The 27,098-nt window shown below is 38.4% G+C and overlaps 5 protein-coding genes across 9 annotated transcripts; 1 reads left to right on the forward strand and 4 right to left on the reverse strand.

The window, feature by feature from the left end:
- Window positions 1-3,719: 3,719 nt before the first annotated feature.
- Window positions 3,720-7,862, reverse strand: LOC126605929 (DNA repair protein recA homolog 3, mitochondrial-like). 3 transcript variants are annotated; one of them, XM_050273400.1, is made up of 8 exons: window positions 7,521-7,862; window positions 7,300-7,357; window positions 6,505-6,718; window positions 6,255-6,342; window positions 5,465-5,646; window positions 5,096-5,242; window positions 4,749-4,883; window positions 3,720-4,451 (listed from the first exon to the last, which is right to left on the reverse strand). In XM_050273400.1, exons 3-8 carry the CDS (start codon window positions 6,601-6,603, stop codon window positions 4,065-4,067), a joined length of 1,038 nt encoding a protein of 345 aa, XP_050129357.1. In that variant the 5' UTR covers window positions 6,604-6,718; window positions 7,300-7,357; window positions 7,521-7,862; the 3' UTR covers window positions 3,720-4,064. The 3 variants fall into 3 exon arrangements, with proteins under 3 accessions (XP_050129357.1, XP_050129343.1, XP_050129351.1); XM_050273386.1 differs by having other exon boundaries at window positions 6,505-6,722; XM_050273394.1 differs by having other exon boundaries at window positions 5,474-5,646; window positions 6,505-6,722; window positions 7,521-7,861.
- A 1,139-nt stretch (window positions 7,863-9,001) lies between these two features.
- Window positions 9,002-12,172, reverse strand: LOC126605950 (nucleosome assembly protein 1;2-like). The gene is made up of 12 exons (XM_050273405.1): window positions 11,977-12,172; window positions 11,846-11,889; window positions 11,594-11,689; window positions 11,139-11,231; window positions 10,740-10,824; window positions 10,583-10,644; window positions 10,300-10,484; window positions 9,991-10,168; window positions 9,861-9,904; window positions 9,531-9,732; window positions 9,404-9,421; window positions 9,002-9,290 (listed from the first exon to the last, which is right to left on the reverse strand). Exons 1-12 carry the CDS (start codon window positions 12,020-12,022, stop codon window positions 9,228-9,230), a joined length of 1,116 nt encoding a protein of 371 aa, XP_050129362.1. The 5' UTR covers window positions 12,023-12,172; the 3' UTR covers window positions 9,002-9,227.
- A 959-nt stretch (window positions 12,173-13,131) lies between these two features.
- On the reverse strand, window positions 13,132-15,336 carry LOC126605971 (30S ribosomal protein S16-2, chloroplastic/mitochondrial-like). 2 transcript variants are annotated; one of them, XM_050273441.1, is made up of 4 exons: window positions 15,094-15,336; window positions 14,740-14,785; window positions 13,411-13,628; window positions 13,132-13,327 (listed from the first exon to the last, which is right to left on the reverse strand). In XM_050273441.1, the coding sequence occupies exons 1-4, from the start codon at window positions 15,224-15,226 to the stop codon at window positions 13,254-13,256; spliced, it is 471 nt and encodes a 156-aa protein (XP_050129398.1). In that variant the 5' UTR covers window positions 15,227-15,336; the 3' UTR covers window positions 13,132-13,253. The 2 variants fall into 2 exon arrangements, with proteins under 2 accessions (XP_050129398.1, XP_050129390.1); XM_050273433.1 differs by having other exon boundaries at window positions 13,132-13,283; window positions 13,368-13,628; window positions 15,094-15,327.
- Window positions 15,337-18,223: 2,887 nt separating this feature from the next.
- LOC126605905 (heat stress transcription factor A-2-like) lies at window positions 18,224-20,617 on the forward strand. Of its 2 annotated transcripts, XM_050273369.1 has the most exons (3): window positions 18,224-19,071; window positions 19,522-20,376; window positions 20,465-20,617. In XM_050273369.1, exons 1-2 carry the CDS (start codon window positions 18,454-18,456, stop codon window positions 20,356-20,358), a joined length of 1,455 nt encoding a protein of 484 aa, XP_050129326.1. In that variant the 5' UTR covers window positions 18,224-18,453; the 3' UTR covers window positions 20,359-20,376; window positions 20,465-20,617. The 2 variants fall into 2 exon arrangements, with proteins under 2 accessions (XP_050129326.1, XP_050129317.1); XM_050273360.1 differs by having other exon boundaries at window positions 19,522-20,617.
- Window positions 20,618-22,772: 2,155 nt separating this feature from the next.
- On the reverse strand, window positions 22,773-26,886 carry LOC126605862 (BTB/POZ domain and ankyrin repeat-containing protein NPR1). Its single transcript, XM_050273319.1, has 5 exons — window positions 26,466-26,886; window positions 25,571-26,245; window positions 24,341-25,109; window positions 24,044-24,232; window positions 22,773-23,834 (listed from the first exon to the last, which is right to left on the reverse strand). Exons 2-5 carry the CDS (start codon window positions 26,108-26,110, stop codon window positions 23,560-23,562), a joined length of 1,773 nt encoding a protein of 590 aa, XP_050129276.1. The 5' UTR covers window positions 26,111-26,245; window positions 26,466-26,886; the 3' UTR covers window positions 22,773-23,559.
- Between the last annotated feature and the right edge of the window lie 212 nt (window positions 26,887-27,098).

Genomic DNA, 27,098 nt, shown 5'->3' on the forward strand with positions numbered 1-27,098 from the left:
AACCTGGTACTATTCACTTTACCCTTTATTTTGTCCTTATCATTAAAACTCAAAGTTTTCAAGCCATTTTCATTAGTTTTTCTTATTTTTTATTTAGGTTTTGTGGAATTCATAATTTTGGATTAAAAATGTAGAATTATTTTTAAGAAATTAAATGAAAACAATTTTTAAGGTTTCTTTCATTAATTTGTTGTATTACACTCTTCTTAGTACAATTGTATTACATTTTACGAATCATCTATAAATATATAAAGATGGACGGGGTTTTTTGGTGCAACAGTTATTTCTCTTTCGTAAGAGGATTGATGCCTCACACACGGCTGTTGATGAGGTGCTAATCTCGCATAATCTTTCTTTATAAATTTACATATAAAAAATGGGAGCTAAGGATGAATTGGCTGGGACATCCACCAGTCCGGGTCAGTCAAGCCCACACAGTCTTGTTTTCCATTTTCTTCTTTGTGGGTTCTTTGTTTCTTGTACGAATTTATGGTGCCCAAATTGACGGCAAACGGAAAGAGACCGCAATGCAAGAAGTAGGACCAAAAAATGATTTGGTATGCAGACAAACATTATTCAAAATATTGGCACATCAAAACTTCACATTTTCAATATTGCTTCAAAACCGCACATATCATTTTCACGGCTGGCAGCTCCATTGATCTGCCACGTCATGTTGAGTGGTTGAGGTTGGCATTGGATCCATGTATCAAACATATTAATCTCTTAGATTAATAATATTTAAAATCTCATTTGTGAGACTAGGTTCACCATTTCGCTTTTAGTGTATATAATATCACTGTTCAAAAAAAAAATACATCTCGTTTGTCCTGAGTTGTTTGGCCACGATATCTGCTTCGGAATTCTAGGTTAGTCAATCACTTTTCTGCATATGAGACTCAGTAAAGGGTTTCTAGGTTTGTCCTGAGTTGTTTGACCACGGCAATGGCATGCATGCACTTGTCCAGGATCAAAGTTCGTTTTTGTGTTTTATTTAATTTCACGAACGTTGAATAAGCTATAGAATTAGTCTTTGAAACTTTTTTTTTGGGTCAGAGATTTAGTCTTTTGAACTTATACTATAATGGATTTCGTCTATGTGCTAATCAGTCGTTAATTTTAATTTTTTTTAAGTTTGACAAAATGTAAAGAAATGCTCCTTCCATTCTAACCCTTTAGATTAGATTATCTGGTATTGTACTTATGCGGTAGCATGATTTAGAATAATAATAATAATAATAAATGAATTTTATTATAAAAAAAAACCTAGTATTTGACTCGGGATATATCTTTTTGTAGACACTAAGCACGCTCTTGATCGAGAAATTAAACGGTGTCATTAGCTTAGGAATTTTTTAATGTGATCGGTATACGGAATGGTGCGCACATGTTACTATATAAATAATGAGATATGTGTGCTAAAAAGTTAATAACTTAAAAAATAAAATTTCACACCACTTCTATTAAAACACGTAGTGTATCACTTGTATTTCTGTCACAACTAAACATTTCTCCACTAGCCGGCTTTGCTGAGTGGTTATACTACCAATCAAATAGCTGCACACGCAGTACCACATCAAGCATCAAAACATTGAATCCGGCACAGTACGACTTCAAGCACTCATGACTCATCTGTCTTGATAAGTAGACAACCAAATTTGAAACAGAAAATTTTATTTGAATTCATGTAACCTCTATCTAAATCTAATTTATTTTTTTTATTGATATTGTGTTTTATTAAAGAATTAGTATCTCTTTAAACCCAAATTTATTACCTAAACTACCATCTCAAACCCATTTCAAAACATAAAGTTATTTTTACACCTATTCCTTTTATAAAATAACATCTCGAATTGAATGATTTTTTTCAAAGAGACGCCCTCTTGCCTCTCTATAATTGCATATGCCGTATAGCATTTCTATGGCTGCTTTTTTTTTTTTTCTTTATGCTACTATCATTTCCATGGCCATCCCACTTTCCCCACTTATTGCCGACAACTTCTCTTTGATAAGGAGAGATCTACTGGAGAATGCAATCACGATTCTTTCTTTTTTTTTTGTCAAACAGCAAAACACTAAAAACAAAACCAAAAACGCCTTGCAATTAAAAGAAACAAACGAACCAGGATCCTCTCGTGAGCAATTCCCTAGGTATCATAGGGATCCCGCAATCTTATCCGTTCATCGTATATCGTGCGGTCAGAAATTATTTAAATTTTAAATTTTAAAATTCAAATATAAATAGTACCTAACGAAAACTGACCGTACGATATAAAATGAACGGACAGAATTGCGGGATCTCTAGGATCCCTAGGGAATTGCTCAGGAGAGGATCCTGGTTCGAAACAAACTATCAACTTTTCCAACAGTACGTGGTTGTAAGTTGCTTGTCTTGATTTGAAGAATTACAGGAAAATTATTGTAGCTAGTTCACTTTTTCACATTACCAACTTTTTCACCGTGAGTTCTAAACTTAAAACATGATATAAAATAAACTAAAGAAAAGAAAATTCTAACATATCTATCAAAACATTTTTAATCATCTTCAAGAGTCACATCTCAATAGAAAAGTTTGTTTCTCTTTATGGTTATTATGGTTTTAGCCGGAATGAATGGATAAACGAAGGGTGATGCTAGAATTTAATTATAGTGTATGGATTTATTGATAAATTTGTGTTTTATTATTAATTTCATTTTATACTTAATAATAATTATGCAATAGGGTAAAATAAACAATTAACATTTAAAATTTAAGTTAGGTGTAGAAAAAAGTTACACGGGTTTAAATAAAATTTCCTATTTGGAAACGGTTGAGATGGACAAGTTGAGTTAATAACTGCTTCTAGTATAAGTGCAAATCAAAATCTGAACCTTATGCGATGGTCCGAGATGGGCAACAAAACGTTTGGTGTTCTCCATTTCCTTGCTAACAAAATTTAGTAACAATAAAAGATATCTATGACTTATAGTTGGTTCAAGTAGCTAGTAGCGATTAGGGAGAGTAATGTAAAGTTTTATTGGATCGAAATTTTCTCAGCTATCTCGGGTGGTTAAAACCAAAAAACTTCTTCTCGGTCTTGAGAGAAAGAAAAAACAACGCAACAAGGAACTCTTCACGATTCAAAAAGGCCACAGATTGAAGTGAAGTACTGTCATTTTCTTCAGGCCCCAGATTGAAGATAGCAAGGTCGCAAGAGAAAATGTAGGGATTGTTCGACACCTTTGATCATGGAGTTGAGGAAGAGGATATTTGGGTTCTTACACGGTACATAACACTAGTTTTGGTTAATATACCTGACACTGCCCTCCACAACGAGAATAACTTGCGTGAGAACGAGAACAAGGACGCGAAGAGTTCCTTGTTGCGTTGTTTTCTTCTTTCTCTCAAGACCGAGACGAAGTTTTTTTGTTTTAACCACCCGAGATAGCTGAGAAAATTTCGATCCAGTAAAACTTTACATTACATTACTCTCCCTAATCGCTACTAGCTACTTGAACTAACTATAAGTCATAACTATCTTTTATTGTTACTAAATTCTGTTAGCAAGGAAATGGAGAAAACAAAACGTTTTGTTGTCCATCTCGGACCATCGCATAAGGTTCAGATTTTGATCTGCACCGATGGTTTGATCCGCGATGATCTGAGATGGGACGATGGGAGAATTGCGTCCACACATAGTAGTCTGAAGCGCTTAGAAAAATCGGCAAAGATCGAGAGCTTGAAAGATAACATTCTATTGGGTAAATAAAATGATATATAACATTGACCTCGCTGACATACAAACTGTAGCTGAACGAGTAATTACAAGCTGCTACGGTTAACCTAGAAATCTAAGTAACGACCCTCCTCCTGCATCTTTCCCAAATTTGCCCCCCTTTGAACCCACAAAATTTCACTGCATCCATGCCATACATAGTGATTAACAAATGATATTAATTTACAAGGAGAGCTAGTGATTCTACCAGCTGCTCAGGAGGATGCAGTAGCCGCTCCCCTATACCATCGAACCCCGCCAGGGAAAACAGAGAAACACTTCTCTACAGTTCTGAGGACATCCAAGTACTTACGCTCCAACTGCCGTAACTGCATCTTCGTCGGTAGAATCAGGCGAAACAATTTCCTCTACAGGACCTTCGCCCATAAGTTCTGTTTCTGCTTCCTTGGCTGCCACATCATCAACTAGCTTCTCCGTAAGCTTTGCTGTAAGTTCCTCCATAGCAGTACTATTCTCGGACAAAAACCTTTTCAAGGCATCCTTGCCACGGAAACTTTGACCATTTAAGTCGTACATTGCGCCAGCTTTTGTGATGAATTTGTTTTTCAATCCCAAATCAATGATCTCAGATTCCCGACATATACCCTTACCAAACTCAAGCTCTATCTGAACAGTTCTGAATGGAGGAGCGAGTTTGTTCTTCACTATCTTCACCTGAACTTGACTTCCTATAGTCTGCATGGAAATTTAATTTCTTTCAAAAGGATGCATAAATAACATAGCATTTAATCCTCCAACCAAAAGAAACACAAAAACATGTAAATAAGCCCATGTTACTCCATTCAGGTAATATTTTCAATCAAATGATTGGATATTCTGCTGAAAGTAGCCTTAATAAAACCTAGATACTTTCACACTAATCAAATAGGTACTCAACGACAATTCAATTGACAAAAAAAACGACAACTCTAATTTTTAGATGAGCAAAGTTCAAATTCATTAACAAAATGGACAAATGGAGTCGGTAACTACCTCTTCTCCCTTCTTTACAAGTCCTATTCTCCTCATATTAAGGCGCACTGAAGCATAAAACTTCAAAGCATTGCCGCCACAAGTAACTTCAGTTGGCCCACCAAATCCTCCAAAAGTAGAAAGCTTCGCCCTCACCTAAAGATAGACAAACAATTGGAGAAGTCTGAGCACCAAACAAATATTCATGAAATGATGAATATCATATTATCTTCAAAAATACAAAACAGAAATCTCAGAAAATGATAAGATTATGTGTAAAAGTGTTTGTACTTGTAACTTTCACAAATGATAAGTTTTTTATGTTGTGTAAATGTATCAAATATAATAATGAAATCGAATGCCATTACCTGATTTGTAAAGATTAATATTGTCTGTGATAGAGATAAAGAGTGACTCAATTTGCGAAGTGCCTGGCTCATTAGTCTAGCCTGCATTGCCATATGAGCATCACCCATCTCACCATCAAGTTCACCTTTAGGCACAAGTGCAGCCACCTGTCATCATATGAAAACCCTTCATCTACCGTGCAAAGTAAAAGACAAACTCTGTCAAAAAAATATATACAAAAGCCTCATGAGATGATATGAAGGTGAAAAACATTCAAACATAACAAAAACCAAGGAGAATTTATAAGAACACATCAAGCATGCTCAATGAACATGGAAAAGGCTAACATGGATAAATTGCACTGAAAACAAAATGTTACTGAAAAGCACCTTACTTACACTGTCAACAACAACAACATCAACTGAGCCACTGCGGACTAGAGTGTCTACAAGACTGAGGGCTTGCTCACCAGAATCAGGTTGTGAGAGAAGTAGATTCTCAGTGTTTACCCCGATAGACTGAGCCAGTGTAGGATCAAGAGCGTGCTCAGCGTCAACAAAAACACATGTCCCTACATAAATAAGTTGCATAAGACTAGGAACTCAATATCACGACAACAGCCAATATAAAAATCACCAACATAAGATAAACCTACAAGTTAATTGACATTAACAGATTACCCTGCACCAAAAGATGGTCTCAATCGGTTCTTCATGAGTAAATATTGAAACATGAAGAATTTACATTTTACACACCAGCCATAACCATTAAATGTGCACCAAACCCAATCCTTCGATGCCCATTGTATAACATCGCTTCAACATTTCAAGCTAATAGATCAAAGAAATTTACTAATTTGACTAGACCAGCAAGAAAAAAAAAGCATAGGTATCGTAGATGCAGAGGAAGAGACACAGTGATAGATAGCATCAGATATACTTTTTACAGGACAAAGACTCAAACAACTGTTCTAATTCCAAGAAACTGAGGAGATGATATAGAAATACATTTTAGATGTGTGCATGTATGGAGGTACCGTATTTTTACATATACTGAACAACTTAAAGAAATAATGAAAACTTGCGTCTTTCGCATACAACAGCCATACCATGTTCAATATGTGCAGTGCACTGTGTTCATTTGCCACCAAATTTAAGTAAGAAAATGCCATAGTCTAACCTCCTTGCTTCTGTGCTTCGGCTATTACATGAAGAGCCAGAGTAGTTTTCCCAGAAGCCTCAGCACCGTATATCTCCACAACACGTCCCTGCAGAAAATGAATGAATATCACGAGAAGCAAATACATATTCCGAGCTGAAGTATAAGGTCAAATCTGCCTCGCGTCTTATGCACAAAACCATTCATATGACCAAGACCATAATCTGCTATAATGACCCTAAACATTCAGCTGATTAAGCACACATGATACCTTTGGAAATCCACCAATTCCCAGTGCCATGTCTAAAGAAAAAGAACCCGTAGATACCACTGGGACTTGTCTAGGAGAGACGGATCGACCAAGCCACATTATAGATCCCTTTCCAAATGAGGATGTAATCTGATCCAGGGCTTGCTTCAGGGCCAACTCCTTCTTCGACAAATTCTCATCACAGGAGTCACTTCCATCCGACTTAGATTTCTTTCTAACTTCAGACAGAATTGCAAATATTTTCAAAATCAAAAGGAGCACAAACCGTGTTTTATGGCAGCACATAATGGATAATAGCTATCCTATTATATAACAAGTTAATTTAGTAAAGCAATCGGTTAAACTCCACACCATATGAAGATAATTCATTAAACGCAATAATATGGACAAAAACAACAACAACAACAACAACAAAGCATTTTCCCACTAAGTGGGTCGGCTATATGAATCCTAGAACGCCATTGCGCTCAGTTCTGTTCTGTGTCATGTCTTCCGTTAGATCCAAGTACTCTAAATCTTTTCTTAGAGAACGCAATAATATGGACGGGGCCATGAAATTATTAAAGTTTACAAACATCTTAATACCAAACACTGTCTCTCTTTTTCAGTCCTGTTTTCACTCTTATTTCCGCTAAACAATCACAAGCAGTATTTATTGATATACTTAAAACTCCGTTATAAAACCTCCGAATTCATTCGAAACAAATAAAAATATACATAAAATCTAACATTTCCCAAAATGCAAATTATTGAAAGCATCAGGAAGAATAAGAATTAAAAATTTAAAGCAAGCACCTTTCGAAGAAAAATTGCAAAACTGGGTTGATGTACCCAATAATCCTCTCCGGTCCATCTGCGAAACAAAACGAACAAAAAATTAGACGCCGGAAGCTCAGAAGTTATAATTTTGATTAATTCAAACATTAATTTTTCCTAAACATTCCCAGAAACCAAACAGACAGCCATTGAGTAAAAGGAAAAAACTTTCTTGTTTCACAAATGAAGGAACGGCAAACCTGTGGCGGGAATGGGAAACGTTTCATGGAAAGAGCGTTTCGGAGAAGCCTGGCCATTGGTGACGAACTCCAAGCTTCCAAACCTCCACAACCCACAGCTTCTCCGGAATCAGATTAGTGATGAAATAAGAGGTAGAAGGTGACCGGAAAATCAATTTAGGAAACTATAAGAAGCCATGCATATCAGGCAATGGCAGAGGAAGAGAGAGAGAGAGAGAGGGAGGAGAGAGAGTCTGGGTTTTAGGGTTATAGGGTAATTTTCCCTCCTTTTTGAAATGCTGGAGCAAGCATCGCAGAGAGAAGCGGAAGAGTGTCGGAGTGGAGAGACTGGAGCCCTTGACTGCTTGGGCTCACGACCCTTTTAAATACGAGAGTGGATCCTTGCCGGATCCTATTTGTGAGGATCCGGAATCCTCGTATATCGTGCGGTTAGTTTTTGTCAGATATTATTTATATTTAATTTTAAATAAAAAATTTATAATAATTTCTGATTGCACAATGTATAATGAACGGATGTGATTAGAGGATCCCCAGGATCATCACAAAGAGAATCCGGCGATGATCCTCCTAATTTAAATACAATGGCCATTTTCCTATAATCTCACTCAAATTTTTTTTTTCTTTCTATTTTTTTTATATTTTATTATACAAATAGAGAGGAGAAATACGGCATTGTAACCTCGAATGCATAGATAAGTGCTCGGACACTATTTTTCTCTGATGAAGGCCAGGTCATTCCTTCAATAATATATTCGCTCATTATACAACTTACATTTATGTTTTTAAATTGGTTCATCCGGATTTCCTTAAAAACATAAGTTTAATAAATCGGAAGCCTGATTCCTCCACTTGTTTTTAAATGAGCACTTCCAAGTTTCTTGAAAATTAAGTGTTTGGATGTGCTTTTTATATTGATTAAAAGCACTTTTAATAAAAGTGCTTTTGTAACCATTAGTAAAATTACAAATGCATTTTAAACAAGCATTTAAAATGCTTCATGCAAGAAACATAAGTGTTGCTTCTTCCAAAATGCACTTCAAGCACTTTTGAAATCCAACACTTTCACCAAATGCACTTTCAATCGTTTTAAATTTTAAACAAGCATAACCCTTCTAAATGCTTTTTCAATAAGTACTTGCATTTCCAACTGATCTTCTACCTTATTGCTTTTCTCACCTTCTTAGTGATGAAACTTTTAGGGGCCAAAAGAAAAGTGATGAAACTTTAGGCGCCTAAAAGAAGAATGATGACTTTAGTCCTCGGCTCCCATGTCCCCAACAACTTAACAATCTCAAAAAAAAAAAGAACAAAAAAAGCCACATCTTATAGAGCAACATTTACAATTGTAAGCTTTTCAACACGTCTTTGTTTTAGTAAATTGAGACACAACGTGCTAGTGAACCCGTTCCATGTATGTCCTCCGCATCTTCAGATGTCCAACACAAGATAGAGACAATCAAACGAGAAATAAAGGCCGAAAATTACACAAATCAATAATAGATTACTAGAAAACATTGTCTATCGAATTCAGACATACGCCAACAAATCACAATGACATCCAAACCATCTTTCATCACATTCCTCCTAAACCAGCATGGAAAAGAAAACAAAAGGTAAAAAAATATATCGGCCACACAAAACTGCCCAGCAACCATTTTCTATTAAAACAGTCTGAAGGTCCAACGAGAACTCACAGCTAATCATATTCTACTGCTGTTTGCATTCTGGAGGCCTTTCACCCTGCTCCCCGGTTGGTGCTCTTGCACTCTTCTACATTATGTAACACGTGTTATCAGTATATGCAAACAAACAGTTCATTTTCGAAACAACAAAACGATTAGATATTCAACTTATGAACGATTTTTAACAACTAGGCAACATACCTTGTGGCTAGCTGAAGTCTGCGTCAGAATCAATTGCATAAGAAAATAATAACCGTCAGTTCAAACTTCAAACACATAGAAGAATGCAAGAGGAGAAAAGATGATCAAAATGTTTAAAACACTGCACCTTCTTTTTGGTTTTGCCTTCATCTTCATCGTCTTCATCATCTTCCTCGTCTTCTTCATCCTCATCATCTTCGTCTTCCTCTTCGTCATCTTCATCTTCATCTTCTTCATCTTCTTCCAAGTCTCCAAAATCTTCTCCCTCAATGGCCTCTCCAGTATACCATGAAACAGCATGGGGGATGATCTTATCTCGAATGGTAGACCTACACAAAAAATGATGCCAATACGAGAAGAAAAATTTAAACAAAGCACTCAAATCAGAAAATTCCCCAACCATCTAGGACTAGTACCAAGGCCTGGAATCTGTCTACAAGTAGAAGTTACAACTCACCCAATGTCATAATCATTTTCCATCTGGTTTTGGAGTTCCTCGGCCTGTTGAAAATAGGTACAAATAAGAGACTACAAAGGACAAAAACCTTGAAAGAGAAACAAAAAAAAAGTAAAGAAGAGTGTCTTACAACATCCTCATCAATATCTTCGTCGTCCTCAGGGACTTGAGGCGGACTGAAAAAGTTGAAGAAACTTTCGCAATTTTCAGTTCTAGTTATTGGCTTAGCATTCTTAGATCCCTTCTTAGGCTTCTTCTTAAGGAGCTTTTGTGTCAAGCATTTAGAAGGATACCATTCAATCTCCGTCCTACAAAGCACCAGGTACCAGATATTGTATTAAATTAAGTATACAAACAACGATGCACAGGCCATCTTGGTCACACAAGTATGAACTACGAAATCGAACCACTTAGCAAAAGGCAAGGCTCCCGAACATACCCTATTGCTTTCTCGAGAATGGGTTCATTTTCATCAATCATGTGGTACGTCTTTGTCAAGATAGAGTTCTTAAAATAGGGGTTGGTGTCAAAGTAGAACTCCAGTTTGAAGCCCTTAGGGTTATCTATCCTAAACCACTTGATGTCTTTAAGATATTTAAGAGCACCTTCATCACGCTCAGATATCTGGTGATACAAAAAAATAAAAATAAAAAACAATTGAGCTGACAAACAACAAAGTAATTATGAACATCAAATATGAGAACTCTATGCACAATAACCACCTCCTCAGCTAGCACTTCATTGTTCTTCATTGCGTTGAGCCAGAAATCAGGCACTCCTTTTTCTGCGAAAATAAATACGCAGGCAAAGACAAGAAATTAACATTTGCACACAATAATTAAAAACTATATAGGTCCTGAATAACTATCAAGAGTATACCTTCGGAATCTTTACCCTCTTCTGTTGTTGCTGCTTCATTAGTGACTCCTTCGGCTTCAACAACACAATTTACAATCTCGTATCTCTGCAGAGTGTTCAGTACGATTTATTTTAAAACGAAATACATGAAAAGAAATGAAGTTAAGCTCCTCATTCACAAAATAGTAAGAAACCTATAAGCAAAGGAAACGGGACATCAATCACACTAACACAGGCCAGGGGTGCCACTGCTACCTCACTTAGGTAGAGCAGTGACAAGCCACTAAACCACGTAGCCATACAGAATATATTTAATAAAATAAATAGAACGAATAAGAAAGAAGCATCCCACATATGAACCCTTTGTATTTGAGAATATACGATATATAGAACACTGCAGTATGTAGAACAGTAGAACACCTTGGTATACAAAGGTTGATACAATTTCTGATATTTGGCTTCAAGAGCTGCTCTCTCCTCGAAAAACTTTGCCTCAAGTTCATCATGCTGGGTCTGCAAGTAAAGAAAGTCTTAGGGTGCTTCACGCTTCAAGATAATATATTCACTTTTTAGATATTCCATCACATAATACTAAGAGAATGGACGACTCCAACCAATTTGTCGATCAAACGCGGTATTTTTCAAGAACCAACGAAAAAACGCAACTGAAACTCCAATTTTAAAAATTGTTAAGTTATAATATGCTGCCGAAACCCGGCATATCAATCAAAATGGTAACTAAACAGAAAATATAAATGAAATAAGAGCATAATCTGATTAACCAACCAAACAAAGTATGAAAAGACATGAAACTATGAGCAATCCAGCATATCAAAGCACTAAAGTTCAAGCTTCAGAGCGAGTGAGAATCATACCTGAATCTCTCTAAGGACATCGACCCGCTTTCGGACTGCAGGAGATAAGCTCTCGAGGATATCAGAGTGCTGCCCGGCCAAACTCTCTATCTTATTCTGCACAAACACAACAAACGCAAGCTCCATCAGCCAAACAAACACTTAACCGCAAAGAACAAACAGACCAAAAGCTAAACAAACTGTAAAATTGAAATTTCCTGCTAATTAACAGGGTAAGAGTCTGTTTGGTTGCCGAGAAAATTGAATACTGACCTTGAGAGCATTGACGAGGCCTGCTCGATCCACGTCGTTGAGAGCTTCAGAAACAAAAAACCAGAAGCAGAGTAAGATCACCGCATCAGATTACAAAACATCAGAAAGTTAAGAGAGAGAGTGAGTACCACCTGAGGAGAGATCGGACATGTTGATATTATCCTTATCGCTGCCCATTCCGATTTGCAGAGAGGGAGGGACGGAGGGAGGAGGAGGAAGAAGGCGGCAAAGCTAAAACCCTAGAAGCGGTGGGAGGGGGGAGGAAAAAGGGTAAAGGGGGTTTCAAAACGTGGCCTCCGTTATATCCTCTCTCTCCCTCGTTTAAATACCTAGCCTAACATCCCCCCTCTCTCCCCTTTATTGTGGATGGTAGTGAGAGCTGTCCAAAATTTAAAATATTTAATTTTATTCTTTATTTTTGAAGGGAGGCCCACAATAAGGTAGGTTAGGCATTGGGCTTAGTTTGGTGGCAATGAGGCCCAATTTTGCTCTACTTGGTTCGTGAAATTTGAACTCAGGGTCTCCACCGACTACAATAACTATGTATTAAAATCGAACTTGGAATTGTTGGGAAGATGGAGGAAATGTTCACTACTCGTGTATTGGTGATGTTCTCTTTCTAATATATGGTACTCGTATTTAGAAATTTGAACTCAATATCTCTTCCAATGGTTGGGTGTTGAATTTGGAATTGTTGGGTAGATGAAGAAAATGTTCTCTTGCCAAATATATCATGCTTTGTTGCGTTGTATGGTCAATCTTAAACTGAACGTTGAAACAAATTATTCATTAATTAATAATTAATTAATGTTTCATATGCTTTGTTGCGTTGTATGGTCAATCTTAAACTGAACGTTGAAACAAATTATTCATTAATTAATAATTAATTAATGTTTCATATTCACAGTCTGATATGTTGCCAATTATATGAGCCTTTATGTTACAAAGATTTTAATTAGGCATGTTTTTATGTTTATTCACATCATGAATATGCCATGTTTAATTATGGAAAATGTATCGGCAAAACTTCTAAAAACGCCTATGCGTTTGATAGAAAAAAAGTTCAAAATCTTCTAGGTCATAAAAGCATTAATTGGATAATCACTTCTCATAGGCTTCTTTATGAAGCACTTAATTTTTAATAAAAATTTCAACATGTTTCTCATGAAACCACTTCTACAGCATATACGCTTGTAAGTGCTTTCTACATAAGCAATCCCAGACAAAGCCCAATTATCTCGGCAATTTCATATAGAAAATTGAAAACGACAATGATGATCAAGTGATGCCAGGAACAAGCTGAAGTTCATTCCATAAACTAAACAAAATCAAACATTCAATACAGCAGTGTTCTTTAACGCCTAATACAGTAGCTATTTAGATATGACTCTATCTCTTCCCAGGCTATTCAGAATTGACCGATACCAAGCTGCTTATCCTGCAATCCGATATGAAAGATCGTTTCTTGCAACCCCTCTTGCCCTAGAAAAATACAAAAGATTATAGTAAGAAATGATCTTACAAATTTTGGGGAAGTTTAATGGAAATTCTTGTGCCGTCTTAACCATCGTTTTCAGTGCTTTCCGCATCTTTCCCTCGATCACCACTAGCTGCTGGCTTCTCAGGAGTCACAAACCGTCCACTCATAGGATCAACAGGCCGCGTGTCACGTGGCCCTCCCTTACGTCCCATTGCCACCATTGGTGGTGGAGGCAACAGCCCAGCTCTGAAAAGAATACGCTGCACGGGATCCGAAGGCTGAGCTCCAACAGATAGCCAATACCTGCAGAAAGAGTGAACAAACTGATGGGATACAGCAGATAAACTTTTAATTTGAAAACATGAATTCTCTCTCATAAGCCTCCTGGGAAGAATTGTTTCAGCTTCTCAAAATTTCAAAAGAATTCCATTAAATTTCAACATAAGAGTACCCATAATAAGCACGGAATCAAGCAACCCTACTACTGAGATCCAGATCTCAAACACACAGTAATTTCTACCAATAAAGTGTCTTGATCCAAATTTGACAAATTTTCAGTGAGCATATACCCTCCTTATGTATATATCTCGCAAGACATCTAGCCTCTGTCATCATTAGTGGGTCATATTTACACACAATAACATACGCACCCGTCAAGTTCTAGCATGAATACAAGAAGACTATACAAGTTAACCCTCACAGTCGAGTGATAATTTGTACATGCATGAGGAACAATAGGAAACATATAATCAACTCACAGAGCTAAATATTGAACATCTTTCAAACCAGTACATGATAACATCCCAAAACAAAAGCTAAAAACATTGATTTTGAATACCCCAGGACCAAAAAGCGCAATTTAACTGATAAACAAGTGCAACTAAAGGCAATTCACCGAGAATTAAACATACAAAATGAAGCGTTGCCGAAAACCACTTACCTCACTCTTTCAAAGTTCAGACCCATTCATTTTCCACCATCTTGTAAGAGCCTTGTTGAATACTTAAATAAACACACATTATATGCTTGTTCCCCATGTTTTCATTACATTCTAATACTTCATAATATATATATACATCATTCTATTTTGTAGTTTTTGATGAAATTACATATATTTTAGGTATAAACTGACACTTATTTACATGAAATATAGTAGATTTACTTAAATCCGCCTAGCCGCCTAGGCGCTAGGCCCCAGCTCGCCGCCCGACCAGCGCCTAGCGTCTTTTAGAACCTTGCATATACTGAACTTCTTTCATACCAATACCTGATAACTTCCGAAAACAAAAGCTAAAAATATTGATTTTGAATAAACCGGGACCAAAAAGCGCAATTTAACTGATAACGAAGTGCAACTAAAGGCAATTCACCGATAATTAACATACAAAATGAAGCATTGCCGAAAGCCACTTACTTTACTCTTTCAAAGTTCAGACCCATTCGTTTTCCACCATCTTGGCCTGTAAAATTTCATAAAAATCACAGAGCATCAGCATATCACTAACTATATTACTCAGATGACAAAAGACCCAATAGCTTTCTCTGAATATTCATAACCAAAATGTGTTAGGTATCACTTCTCCAACATTTTCTAAGCAGCCAAACATTATCCATCTGAATTTTGATCCGAATTCATCAAATTCCGCTTTACCAATACAAAAATGCAACATTTCTATGGTTTCTAATTAACACGATGCAATTAGAACCCACAAACGTTTGAAAAAAATATATATAAAATTACAGCACAGAAACAGAAAAGAGAGAAGACCTGGCAAGGGATTGTAGTAGCCCAAGACTTCGAGGTGCTTGCCGTCTCTCGGAGATCGGCTATCGGCCGCCATGACCCGATAAAACGGCCTATTTTTGCATCCGAACCTCGCCAATCGGATCCTCACCACCATTTTCTCAGCTCCACTAAACGATCGCCTGGGAAAATTCAGTAAGCTGACACTGCGCTTATCTGCTTTCTAGGGTTTAAGGAACTGGGAAATTAGAATGTTTAGGATCCGAGTTCTTGGACCTCCTTCGGGTCCAGTTTTAAAAACCGGTTTGGCCCAATAGGACTTGAGGCCTATTTTACAAGGGCCACGTTGAAGATTGTTGTGTCTTAAAAAACTAAAGACAGACAATTAAGTGGACGTTGCGTCTGATAACGCCGGTTTGGCGTTACATGAAAATGAGAAAAAACGACAAAAGTGACCGCCTCATTTTGACGGTTTAAACTATCGAAAGCAAATCTAACAATCAAGAAATGGCCACGTAATCATCTAATTCAGACAAAAATTCTAAACAGAAACACATTGTCGCGGACGCCGGGTGCGTTAGTTGGTTTAGACTTCAATCCGCTGGTCAACTCAATAGGCTTGGGTTCGACTTGTTCAAGTTCATTGTCACTTAAGAAAATTGGCAACTCAATCTACTTAAATTACTTTTAGTCTGGGAGGAGTTCCACGTGTTGAGCTTGATTAGTTTCTTTCTTATTCCTAATATACAGTTTGTGTGGAAATGCTTTTAAAATACTTGAAGCATTTTTTGTGAAAATGTTTTTAAAATCAATCCTTAGTAAAAATTCAAGTGAATCTTGAAAAAGCTTCCTGCTGTTAGCAGTCCCACATCAGTGGGGTTAAAGAAAAGCAATGACTTTAAATATGATTACCCCACTCTAACTAATACCGAGATCTTTCATGATAAAACCTCACACCTGACGGATTGGGAGAGTGGTAAAGTTAGGGATAGTATCGGTGTCGTTAGAGTAGGTCCCCCGGGCCCTTCGATCTAAAAAAAATTTCAACATGGTATCAGAGCCCACGGTTATAGACCCGTGCAAGCCAACGAGCTTGTCACCACGAAGTGTGGGCTTAGAAACAAGTTTGGACTCTTAACATACAGTCGGCCTCTGAATTCTTAAAAGTCACTTCCTGAAAAAGATTGAAAACAAGTTTGGACTCCATTGGAGCCAACCTCTGAGTTTTAATTATAGATGTGTGGATCTCCACGTGCGAACCACTAAATGGGATTACACGTGAGGGGGCGTGTTAGCAATCCCACATTGGTGGGGGTAAAGAAAAGCAATGACTTTAAATATGATTACCCCACTCTAACTAATACCAAGGTCTTTTGTGGTAAAACCTCACACTTGACGAATTGGGCAGGTGGTAAAGTTAGAGACAATATCGGTGTCATTAGAGTTAGGCCTCCCGAGCCCGTCAATCTAAATAAAAAAATTCCAACACCTGCAAGAGCACATATCTAGTCCTTATTCCAAAAAGCATTTGAAGTGCTTTTGGAATCCAAAATCAGTTTCACCAAAAGTTTTTCAATCATTTAAAAAGCGCTTTCAAATGAACTCATAGTATGACAGACAAATAATCAATACTCACGTCAAATTAGCCTTAAATCATTTGATTTTGATGTTATATCAAGTTCCACCATTTAATCAAACATTAATAAACAAGTGCATTTAAAAGTTACTAAATTTAATGCATAAATCTATTTAATATACATGTTCGTTTAATTATTATCATTCAGAGAGGTTGATTTCAACCGATTTAATAATACTTCAACCCAACACAATCCAAATTTCAACCCATGTGGAGGTTGGGTTAGTCGATAAGCCCACCAAAAATCTTTTCCTCATGGTGCAATATTGGCAAGCGAACGACAAAATACATTGTGTGCAACTGATCTCGGTGTTACCGTGATCATTTCTAAGCTCCACCCGTTGATATGCATAAGAATTGTTTCCAAGATGTTTAGAGACTTGAGTTTTAAGTTTCGGAAAGGGACCCGGAGGATCCCTTCCTCCTAATCCACAAAGTTAGGGGATCTTGACCATTAAAATTTGATCCAACACCTACAAATAGGTGTCCACTTTAAAAGTTATAATAATTTTAGCCGTTTGATCAAATTTTAATAGCTCAGATCCCTGAACTTGGTGGATTAGGAGGAAATGATCCAGAGATGATCCATATCCTTAAGTTTCAACTCTTGTGCTTAGATGTTTAGAGACTCCAATTTAAATCAATGATCAAATCTCACACTTAGTACTTGGATTAAGAGGTCCCCTCATAAATTAAAAAACAGCTTACATGAAATGAGTTCATCATTATGTAACGTCTTGATCCAATAATGCATTATCATGTGTAATTTTTTTTTTTTCACATACAATGCACTATTAGACTAAGAGAACACAATAAATGCGAACTCATTCTATATAAGTTGGCAAAATGGGCATAAGTGATTCAACACTCCATATCCAGTTTTAGAATTATGGTTATGTGGCGGATGACGCTTCACCACAATATCGAAAAATAATCATGCCTACACATAGTGGGCAGGTTCAATTCGTACTGATTTCTTTCTTTTTAATAACTAACTATTTAACTTATTAATGTTATCACTTTTACTAGCAAAAGTTACACTATGTTTGGATGAGGGAAATAAACTTAAATTTAGATAAAAGTCAGAATTTATAAATTAACATACACCAATTCCCTTGTTTGGATTCATAAATATAGAAATTTAGAATTTCCGTGTGGAAAAAGAACTTGGAATTTTGGACCTCCAATTTCCAAGTTTAAATTCCATGTAAATATGTGTCATTTCCCAATTTCTATGATTGAGAGCTTAAAAATAACAAATTTCGTATTCAACTTCATTGTTTTTTTAGATTAACCAAACAAAAAAAAATTCACAAATTCTAAAAAATAAAATTCTGTTATTTCAATTTCTATCATTTTAAAATTTCTTAATAATCTTAAATTTCTTTATTCAAAGTTTTGTGATCACAAGAAAATAAAAAAGTTGGAGTAACGATGAAGTTTCTAGAAAGTAGAGGGAAAATGGAAAAAGTGCAGAAACGTGGCAATACTCCAGCAGTTTCGTATATGAACACACACACTCACACTCACACTCACACCTACTGAAAAAACCAGAAGGGGTGAAGAGGCAAATTCAATTAAAATCCAAAATTTTAAAGAAGAAAAAAACCCCAAATCAAATAGAAATCTCTGCCTCTTGGATCCTTGGTACATCATTTTCTCTGTTTCCGTTATAAATCTCTGCAATTTTTCACTAAACGCCATTTTTCCAGACTTGCAAAATACCCTGTTTCATATTCAAAAGAAAAATGGTGGATCCTGACGTTGGTGGCAGTTCTGGCGGGGGAGACGGCGGTGGGAAGCCTTTCCTGCCATTTCCGTCCAAAACACAGTTGACAGAACCCAGCAAAAATCTAGAAGAAGCTGAGAACGAGCTTGATCGAGCCAAAGAAGAAGTGACTGAACTGAAAAAAGAGGATAAGGCGGTGACTTTTTCCGAAGGCAGAAACTTTGACCGGTCATTCTCTTCCTCTTCCTCCACCGCTCCGCCAAACCCAGCGGCCGAATTGCTAAAGGTGAAAGAAGAAACTGTAGATGTTGTGGTTGTGGACAATGACTTAGAGGGTGGAGATCATTGCAAGACCATCAACGGCGGCGGTGGCGGTGGTGATTTTGGGTCGCTTTCTTCGTCTTCTTCCATGGAGCTGCCTAAACCCATGGAGGGTTTGCGCGAGGCGGGCCCACCACCGTTCTTGAACAAGACGTTTCAGATGGTGGACGACCCGGAAACCGATTCGATCGTTTCGTGGAGTGATGCTCGGCAGAGCTTCATTGTTTGGGACTTGTACGAATTCTCCAGGACTCTGCTGCCCAAACACTTCAAGCACAACAATTTCTCAAGCTTCATTCGCCAGCTCAACACTTATGTAAATTTTCCATCTTTTTCTTCAAGTTTTTTTTTTTTTTTTAATTACTTGACTTTTACTAATATATGAAGGAAAAAGAGGAGTTGGATTCACTTCAAATTGTACGCATGTTTCTGATTTTAATTTTCATTTGGGTAGTTAAACCCGATTTTAGGTCAACTGGTCAGGGGAGCGCGTCTGACGCATACTCTTGCACTCAAGTTTGAATCATGTATATTAAAATAGTTTAGAATATCGTCTGAATAAAGCAAAAATGTTCATTCGGCTAGTATTTTTGCAAAATTGTGAATTTTTCCTCTGTGATTTGTTTGTTGCATGTCCATTTTTCTTCATCTAATTTGTAACCCTTTGTTTGAATGCTTATATAATTTTTGTCAGCTTAATTTTTTATGATTAAGTTTTCATAATCTTTGAGTTTTTGATGGATTTTGTTGAATATTATGTCTTTAGGGGTTCAGAAAGGTTGATCCGGACAGGTGGGAGTTTGCAAATGAAAGGTTTCAGGGAGGGAAGAGGCACTTGCTGAAGAACATCAAGAGAAGACGCAGATACAACAAGAAGCCGAATGTGGTCTCTGCCGATTCCCCCAAACCCGGGTTGGAAGCCGAAATTGAGTCCCTAAAGAAAGACCAGGACTTTTTGAGATTGGAAATCTTGAATCTCAGACAACAGCAGAAGTACTCGCAGCATCAACTAACTGCGTTTCAACAACGAATTCGTAGTTCTTTGTGCAAGCAGCAAAGGATGCTCTTTTTCCTCACCAAAACCGCTGTGAATCCCATCTCTGTGCAGCAGCTAATGCAGAAGAGAATGATAAAGAGAGAGCTGGACGGTGGTGATCTAGGCAAGAGAAGGAGATTGCCTCCGGTCCAAGGCATTGAAAGCTTTGGTGAGTGGATAAATGACAGCCTCAGTTTTGATTGTAGAAACCAAGTTCAGGAAGAACCGGTGCCTATGCAAACTGCACTTGCTGAACAAATCTCAGAGGCAATCGCTTCCCAACAAAATGGAACCCCGTTATCATCTCCCATGGTTGATAAATCATGTAATGCAGGTCAAGATCTAAATCCCCGTGTCATGGTCGGAACAAGCAGCTCGGAGGATATGCCCTCTGCTTATGATGACATGTCCGATAAATTTCTGGAAGAAAATATAGTTTCCAATGATGAATGTGCACTGAACGACTCCAGTTTTTACCAAGAATTGGAGGATTTGATTGCCGAGCCGTGCGATTGGAGTGCATATGTGAGCAACTCCTTGGTGGAGCAAGCTGGTTGCATTGGCTGAATGCCTTGAATTTCACAGGTAGAATCCATCTTCTCTTCAATGTAATTGTGTTTGTGCTGTGACTGCGGATGAATATAATCTGCTTCGGGGTTTTTCGCTTCTACAGTAGGAATCGGAGAATGAAGATGCAACCACAGGTGAATCAAGAACTCCTTTATCTTGTAAGTGTTGTAAATATTTCTCTCCGGTATACTGATATTGCACAGCTTGGTTAAGAACGTAAACTCTGTATGATATAAATATGTTCATTCTGTTCGTATGAGATGTCCGGAAATGAACACTGCTTAGCTACTTACATTCCTCTTTTAATTGTAAATCAAAGGGTAACGCAAATCGCATTTTGGTTTAACTTCTTACGTGTAAAGAGCCAAGTATTTTTTGGAACTGGTCTCTTCTTCGGGACACAATTGATATATGCCCGTGACCAAGGGTGGGATCGGGGTCAAATTGGAGGAGGATAACTATTATTAGAGTTCAGAGACGGAAATGCAACTCGGGACATAGCCATTGCTACAAAATTCATCTCATACTAACCAAGAACATGATTACGATATTAACAAAGGAACATGATCGAACACAGAAATACGATCTAAATCGAACAGAAAACAAGCACGAAATCATCGCTACGAGAAGCTTTCCTATGAACATTCTAATAAGGGTAGTATTGCAAGAGATAAAACTTAGCTAGAACTTTCTGTTATTTTAGTTAGTTTAGTAGTTCTTTCATAAATGTATATATAAGCATCAAGTGTAATCTTATAGCAAAGGGAAATACAATCACATTTATATTTTTACTACCCTCTCTACATTTCTCTCTCTCTAGATTCTATCATGGTTTCATCGCCATTTGTCTACCGACTCTCCCGATCCTAACCACTTCTGCACTGCCTTTTCGCCACCGCCTCTTTGCACAAACCCCAACCACCATTGTTTCTCCATGGCAAACTCTTCATCTCCTTCCCCTGATATTGTTTCTCCGGCTAATTCCTCTGTTGCTTCCTCTCCATCATCCATTACGATTCAGAACATTGGTTCTATGGTGCCGATTAAACTCACTACTACTAATTACCCTACCTGGAGCGTTCTATTTGCTATGATCTTCCGGCGGTACAATCTCACCGGCATAATTGATGGATCTCAGGTGGCTCCGCCCAAATATTTGTGTGATTCTTCTGGAAATCGTACCTCAACGATGAATCCGGCTTTTGTCAATTGGTATGAAAATGATCAGAATATTCTGATTTGGATAAATTCAACTCTCTCCGACTCTTTGATTCCTTATACTGTTGGAGTGTCTTCGTCTCGAGAACTCTGGGCTAAACTCAAATCAAGACTCGCGACGACGTCACAGTCTCACATCCATGAACTCCGATCTCGGTTTCGTTCTATAACCAAAGGTGATGCTTCTGCCGCTTCGTATCTTCAGCGAATCGAAGAAATTGCTGATGCTTTAGCCAGTGTTGGAGCTCCGATTGATGATTCTGAGTTGATCTCTGTGATTCTTCACGGACTGCCTCCTGAGTTTGATTCCTTTGTTGATGCGATTCAATTTCGCATTGGATCCACAACTATTGATGAGATTCATGGTCTTTTACTGAGCAAAGAAATCCAGATTGAAAATCGCAAGAAATTCACATATGCACCAATTCAGGCATTCCACACTTCCACTGGAATTTTGCCTCTACCTTCTGAACCGCCAATGTCTCAGGCCTACGTTGCTCAACATTTCTCTACCTCCACTCCTCCTTCAGGTCGTGGTTCTGATCGCAATTTTTCAAACCCTAGAAATTTTCAAAATCGCGGAAATTTCATAAACAACAATCAGCGCACCGGTTTCAATCGCTCCAATAATCAAAGGTATAATACCAATCGTAATTCTCGATTCAACAATTTCAACTATGCTAATTCTGGGCGAAGAATCACTTGTTAAATCTACAAGCAATTTGATCATGAAGCTATTGAATGCCCTTAACGGTTGAATCCTACCTTTGGCGCATCCTCTCATTCTGCATTATGTGCTAATAACTCTACTCCTCAGCATTCATGGTTGCTTGATTCTGGTGCATCCTCACACATGACCAACTCCTATGCAAAGCTGCAAAATCCGGAATCCTACACTGGTCTTGAACAAGTATACATTAGAGATGGCAAAGAGAGATGGCAAAGGTTTGCCTATACTTCATCTTGGCTCCTCTAATGTATCTACTTATTCTCATTGTTTTAATCTCAAGAATGTTTTACATGTTCCTGCTCTCAAGCAAGATTTGTTATCTGCCAACAAATTCATTCTTGATAACAATTGCTCAATACATCTATATCCTTTTCACTTTACTGTGAATGATCTTTCTACGGAAAAGGTGCTTTTTAACGGACATGTGCAAGAAGGCTTTTATCCGGTTCAAACTTCCATTGCTGCCAATCAACATGTGTTTGCAGCTTCATCCAAAGCATCTCAGGATATATGGCATCAAAGACTTAGTCATCCTTCTTCTAGGATACTCAATAAGGTTGCATCTTCCTGTGATTTTTCGTTTTCTACTGGTATAAATAAATCTTTGTGTTCCAACTGTGCAATGGGCAAATGTTCAAAATTGCCATTCAGTTATGTTTCTTGTTCTACAAGTAGACTTCTAGAGCTTATACACACAAACATATGGGGACCTTCACCAACTGTTTCTGTACATGGCTTTCGATATTACATCATCTTTGTTGATGATTATACAAAGTATTGTTGGTTATTTCCACTTACACATAAATCTAAAGCTTTCTTGGTCTTTACTCATTTCAAGTCTATGGTTGAGAATCTGTTGTGCACTAAAATTGTTACTCTGAGATCAGATTCTGGTGGAGAGTTTCTAAGTACTCAGTTTTCCAAATTCTTAAGGGATAATGGCATTATTCATCAACTTAGTTGTCCCCATACTCCGGAACAAAACGGATGTGCTGAAAGAAAACATCGCCACCTGGTTGAAATAGCACGAACTCTTCTTGTAGCCTCTAAAGTTCCTCATGAGTTTTGGGTTGATGCATTTGCCACAGCTATATATCTCATCAATAGACTACCTACGGCCCAACATTGTTCTCCATGGGAATCTCTTTTTCACAAACCACCAGAGTATACCTCTCTTAAGATTTTTGGGTGCCAATGTTCTCTCTCTCTAGATTCTATCACATTCTGCCTCAGGTCTGGCAGAAACTGTCTTATTTCTTGATGGTGATCGTACCACCATTAGACCTCACCACGCCTGTCGATGTGGACGACGACGAAGAAGATATTCCAGACCGATCGAACTCCTCCTTGTCCTTGTCGAATGCCTGGCTTAGTACTTCCTGGAGTTCCATGTACCTTCGTTTCTTCGTGAGCCGTAATTCTGGCGTGTCGTTCCCGGTGTATTGAATCTGTGATATGTCAACGCCGTCCATGATGTTATTCAGTAGTTCTGAGCAACGGGGAAAGAAGCGTTTCCCTATTTCCACTGCTCATAGAAACAGATAACGTGTTGGCAAAGCAATGAAAATTTTCAATGCCTGAAACTCGAAAGCTAAAATTACGGAAAAGGTAGCGGATGTGGGTTATGCCAGTTCGAATCACCTCCCCATAGATTACAGTAATTTAGAATAGCATCGTATCAAACAGAGTAAAGAAGCGATTGGAAAATTTTTGTGTTGTGAAACAAGATTTTACCAGCTCGAGATAGAGCTTGTAGACGGCTAAGGTGCTCTTCCTTGATTTTGAAGGGTGCCTCGTTTAAGTCCACCGTCATCCTCTGAGAGCTGGCCAGATCCTTCGGAAACCCAGTAGCATCGCCATCGATTTGGGTGATATCCATTACAACCTTGGCTTCCATGGGGAACAGATATCTTGCAAGTCCAACTGATAAGAAACAATCAATCAACAACGCAGTCAAATTTCATAAGCAAATGCAATCTAATGCAAGTTAAAAAGAAAAGCAAACCAACACTCACAGCAAGCGAAAACTACCTCTATTCTCAAGGTACAAAAGTTTCATGCGCAGATCATCGCCGGCCATAGCAAGCGAAAGCGAGGCTTCTCCAAGCAACGGATCCCTTCTTTCCGCTTGCTCCAAAATCTCTATGCACAAGCGATCATTGGAAGAAGACCTTCCCTCGTCATTAGACTTAAAAAAATCCGCAGCCCTGGTAAGCCGCTTAGTGATCTGCACAGCTTTCCTCCCATCCAGCGTAAGATCCGAAGGGCGAGCACCCTTCGTGAGAAGGGACACAATGATCTTAGGCTCCTTCCTCATCGCCGCAACATGCAGCACAGTGTACCCCCTCGGATTCCTACGATTAACATCTGCAATTCCAAGATCAAGCAGCTCCGTTGTGGTCTTTGCATCGCAGTACGCGACAGCATAGTGCAGCACAAATGCGTCGTCGAGATTGGTATTCCCTTCTTTCAGCAGCATTCGCACCAACTCGACATCATCCGAATCCAAAGCCCTGTGTATCCTCTTGGTGTGTTTATCTGGGAAATGACTAGTACTAGCACTAGAGTTGAACTGTTGAGGCCTGTCCAAGCCGAGCGCCAGCCGGGAATCAATGATCTGCTTCACGGAGTGTTGCGGCAGGGCTTTGTCAAGAGTTACAACGTCGGCATCGGACTTCACTATCATCTCAACGCACCTCCCCGCCAATCTCTCGCAAGCTTTGCCGCACATGTTGGCGACGTACAGAACCACCAGTATGTCAATTATGGCAACTTTCTCAAGAATATCTAGCAGATGCCTCTGAAAATTAATGATCAATACAAAACAAACTAACAACAAAGTTTCCAAAAGCTGATAAACGTCATTCACTATTATACACATGTATATAATATGTTTACGTTGTCAGATTGTAAATTTCGACCTTAGTTAACAATTTAAACTTCATTCACTATTATGTACGTATATAAACACTAAAAAGTATCCAAATGTTCATCCGCCAAATTATCAGTGAACGTACATGTTTATGTTGTTAGACTGTGAATCTGAGTCGTTAATTAATCATGAAATGAGTATAGTATTAGTTGGACTAGTTATTAATTAATATAGTTCAAACTAATAGTATGACAACATGTCCCGTAACGTATTTCTATGGCCTGTGAACCTCGACTTTCTATCGGACCAGTAACTAGTTCAAATTCACAGTCCGACAAAGTATGTCTCTTAACAAAGATTGTACTAACACGTTGTAGTGAAGTTTTTACCTGATAAAGAGAGACCAATTCAGAGATTTGAAAAGTTGCAGAAGCATACAGAACCTCCACCATGAAATCAACCACCGGCCGGCAAGCGACATGCGCGCAAGCGTCGTCCACGCAGACGCAAACGCCTTTGGGCAGCGACCTGAGCTTCCCGCTGTACAAATACCCCAAAACGGCGAGGAGCGCGTCCAGTCCGACGTCGTATTCCTTGGCGAGCTCCTTCAATTCAAACCGAGGAGCCGCAACCGACGACGACGACGCCGCTGCTGATGATCCCCTGTCCTTCGCCGAGAACACGTTCTTGAAAAACTCGCTCCTCGCAGACAGAACGCAGCGGTGGACGGGAACTTCCCGGCCAGCGTTGACGACGATCTTGGCATCGGGGAAGTAGTCAAAGTCTGTGGAGTCGACAATCGATTCTAGGTTGTCGGAGAGGCGAGCAAGGGCGGAGATGTTGGGAGGGAGACGGTTGTGGGGTACTGCAATGCAGGAGATGTTGCTGCTGTTGGAGTGGCTGTTGCTAACGAAGTGATCGTCACCCATGTTCACTGTTGGGAAGACGAGAACTGAGTCGGGTGATGGAGTTAGTGAGTTGTTGGATTGATCAGGTCGAATCGGAATTGTTTAAATACACGAGTTTTGAAGTCAGAGGAGAGAGATGATCAACATCAGCATCAGCTGTGAACAGTGAACATGGGTGACGATCATTGAAAACAAAAACCCAATTACGCAAAAAATTGCTGATCAAAGTTCACTTTTTTAAAATTTGGTAACAATTAACAATTTCTTGTTTGTCCATACGTAAATTGTGATCGGTCACAACACACAAGTCCAAGTTGAAGGATGCAAAAAAGTTGTATTGCGTTGGGACTGCGACGGATGAGAAGAATGTGCTTACCGTGTACAGTATTTCAAATTAATAACTCGCCGTTTTGCCGTTCTCGACCAGCTTCAATCATCGTCCATCCCTATACAGATAAGTTTCTTGACTTTGAAGTCGAATTTGCTGTTGCATGAGGGCATGGAAATCCGGATAAAAACGCCAATTTCGCCCTTCAGGGTTTTGGTTTTATGTCACCGATGGCATCATGCATGGCATCATTCGTGGTGTCGGAGTCTTCGGACGATCGTCATGACCACCGTTCTGCAGGCTTTGCTGGTTTATAATTTGGGAAAAGGATCCTCGCCGGATCCTTTGTATGAGGATCTCGGAGATCGTGTAATCATGTACGTTCATCGTATATCGTGCGATCGGTTTTCGTTAAGTACTATTTATATTTAATTTAAAATTTAAAATGATTTCTGATCGCATAATGTACGATAAACGAATATAATTACATGATTCTCGAGATCTCCAGAAAAAAAAATCCGAGGATGACCCTTTTCCTATAATTTGCGCTTCCTTCTCTTTAAAGGCTTCTGTTTCTGAACTTCCACATACTCGTAAGTCGTGCCGATGTTTTTTGGACCTGACTTCTCTGCCCTCCTACTTGTCATACATTCTCATCATCTCCTATTTGTGCGGTCACGG

Source organism: Malus sylvestris, chromosome 2 (genome assembly GCF_916048215.2).
Source record: "Malus sylvestris chromosome 2, drMalSylv7.2, whole genome shotgun sequence".
NCBI classification, from domain to species: domain Eukaryota; kingdom Viridiplantae; phylum Streptophyta; class Magnoliopsida; order Rosales; family Rosaceae; genus Malus; species Malus sylvestris.

What these genes read in the sequence shown, in the direction of transcription:
- LOC126605905 (XM_050273360.1), top strand. Translation starts at nt 18,454, where the DNA reads ATGGTGGATCCTGACGTTGGTGGCAGTTCTGGCGGGGGAGACGGCGGT. An exon ending in TTCGCCAGCTCAACACTTAT is followed by an intron (nt 19,072 to 19,521) that starts GTAAATTTTCCA and finishes TTATGTCTTTAG; the next exon opens with GGGTTCAGAAAGGTTGATCC.
- LOC126605862 (XM_050273319.1), bottom strand. Translation starts at nt 26,110, where the DNA reads ATGGGTGACGATCACTTCGTTAGCAACAGCCACTCCAACAGCAGCAAC. An exon ending in AATTGGTCTCTCTTTATCAG is followed by an intron (nt 25,110 to 25,570) that starts GTAAAAACTTCA and finishes ATTAATTTTCAG; the next exon opens with AGGCATCTGCTAGATATTCT. An exon ending in ACAAGCTCTATCTCGAGCTG is followed by an intron (nt 23,835 to 24,043) that starts GTAAAATCTTGT and finishes TTCTATGAGCAG; the next exon opens with TGGAAATAGGGAAACGCTTC.
- LOC126605950 (XM_050273405.1), bottom strand. Translation starts at nt 12,022, where the DNA reads ATGGGCAGCGATAAGGATAATATCAACATGTCCGATCTCTCCTCAG. An exon ending in GCCTCGTCAATGCTCTCAAG is followed by an intron (nt 11,690 to 11,845) that starts GTCAGTATTCAA and finishes GTGTTTGTGCAG; the next exon opens with AATAAGATAGAGAGTTTGGC. An exon ending in ATGAAGTGCTAGCTGAGGAG is followed by an intron (nt 10,485 to 10,582) that starts GTGGTTATTGTG and finishes TTGTATCACCAG; the next exon opens with ATATCTGAGCGTGATGAAGG.
- LOC126605971 (XM_050273441.1), bottom strand. Translation starts at nt 15,226, where the DNA reads ATGGTGGTGAGGATCCGATTGGCGAGGTTCGGATGCAAAAATAGGCCG. An exon ending in CTACTACAATCCCTTGCCAG is followed by an intron (nt 14,786 to 15,093) that starts GTCTTCTCTCTT and finishes GAAATTTTACAG; the next exon opens with GCCAAGATGGTGGAAAACGA. An exon ending in CTGAACTTTGAAAGAGTAAA is followed by an intron (nt 13,629 to 14,739) that starts GTAAGTGGCTTT and finishes CTCTTTCTGCAG; the next exon opens with GTATTGGCTATCTGTTGGAG.
- LOC126605929 (XM_050273386.1), bottom strand. Translation starts at nt 7,577, where the DNA reads ATGGCCAGGCTTCTCCGAAACGCTCTTTCCATGAAACGTTTCCCATTC. An exon ending in TTGTTGACAGTGTAAGTAAG is followed by an intron (nt 5,243 to 5,464) that starts GTGCTTTTCAGT and finishes ATATGATGACAG; the next exon opens with GTGGCTGCACTTGTGCCTAA. An exon ending in TTGTAAAGAAGGGAGAAGAG is followed by an intron (nt 4,452 to 4,748) that starts GTAGTTACCGAC and finishes ATTTCCATGCAG; the next exon opens with ACTATAGGAAGTCAAGTTCA.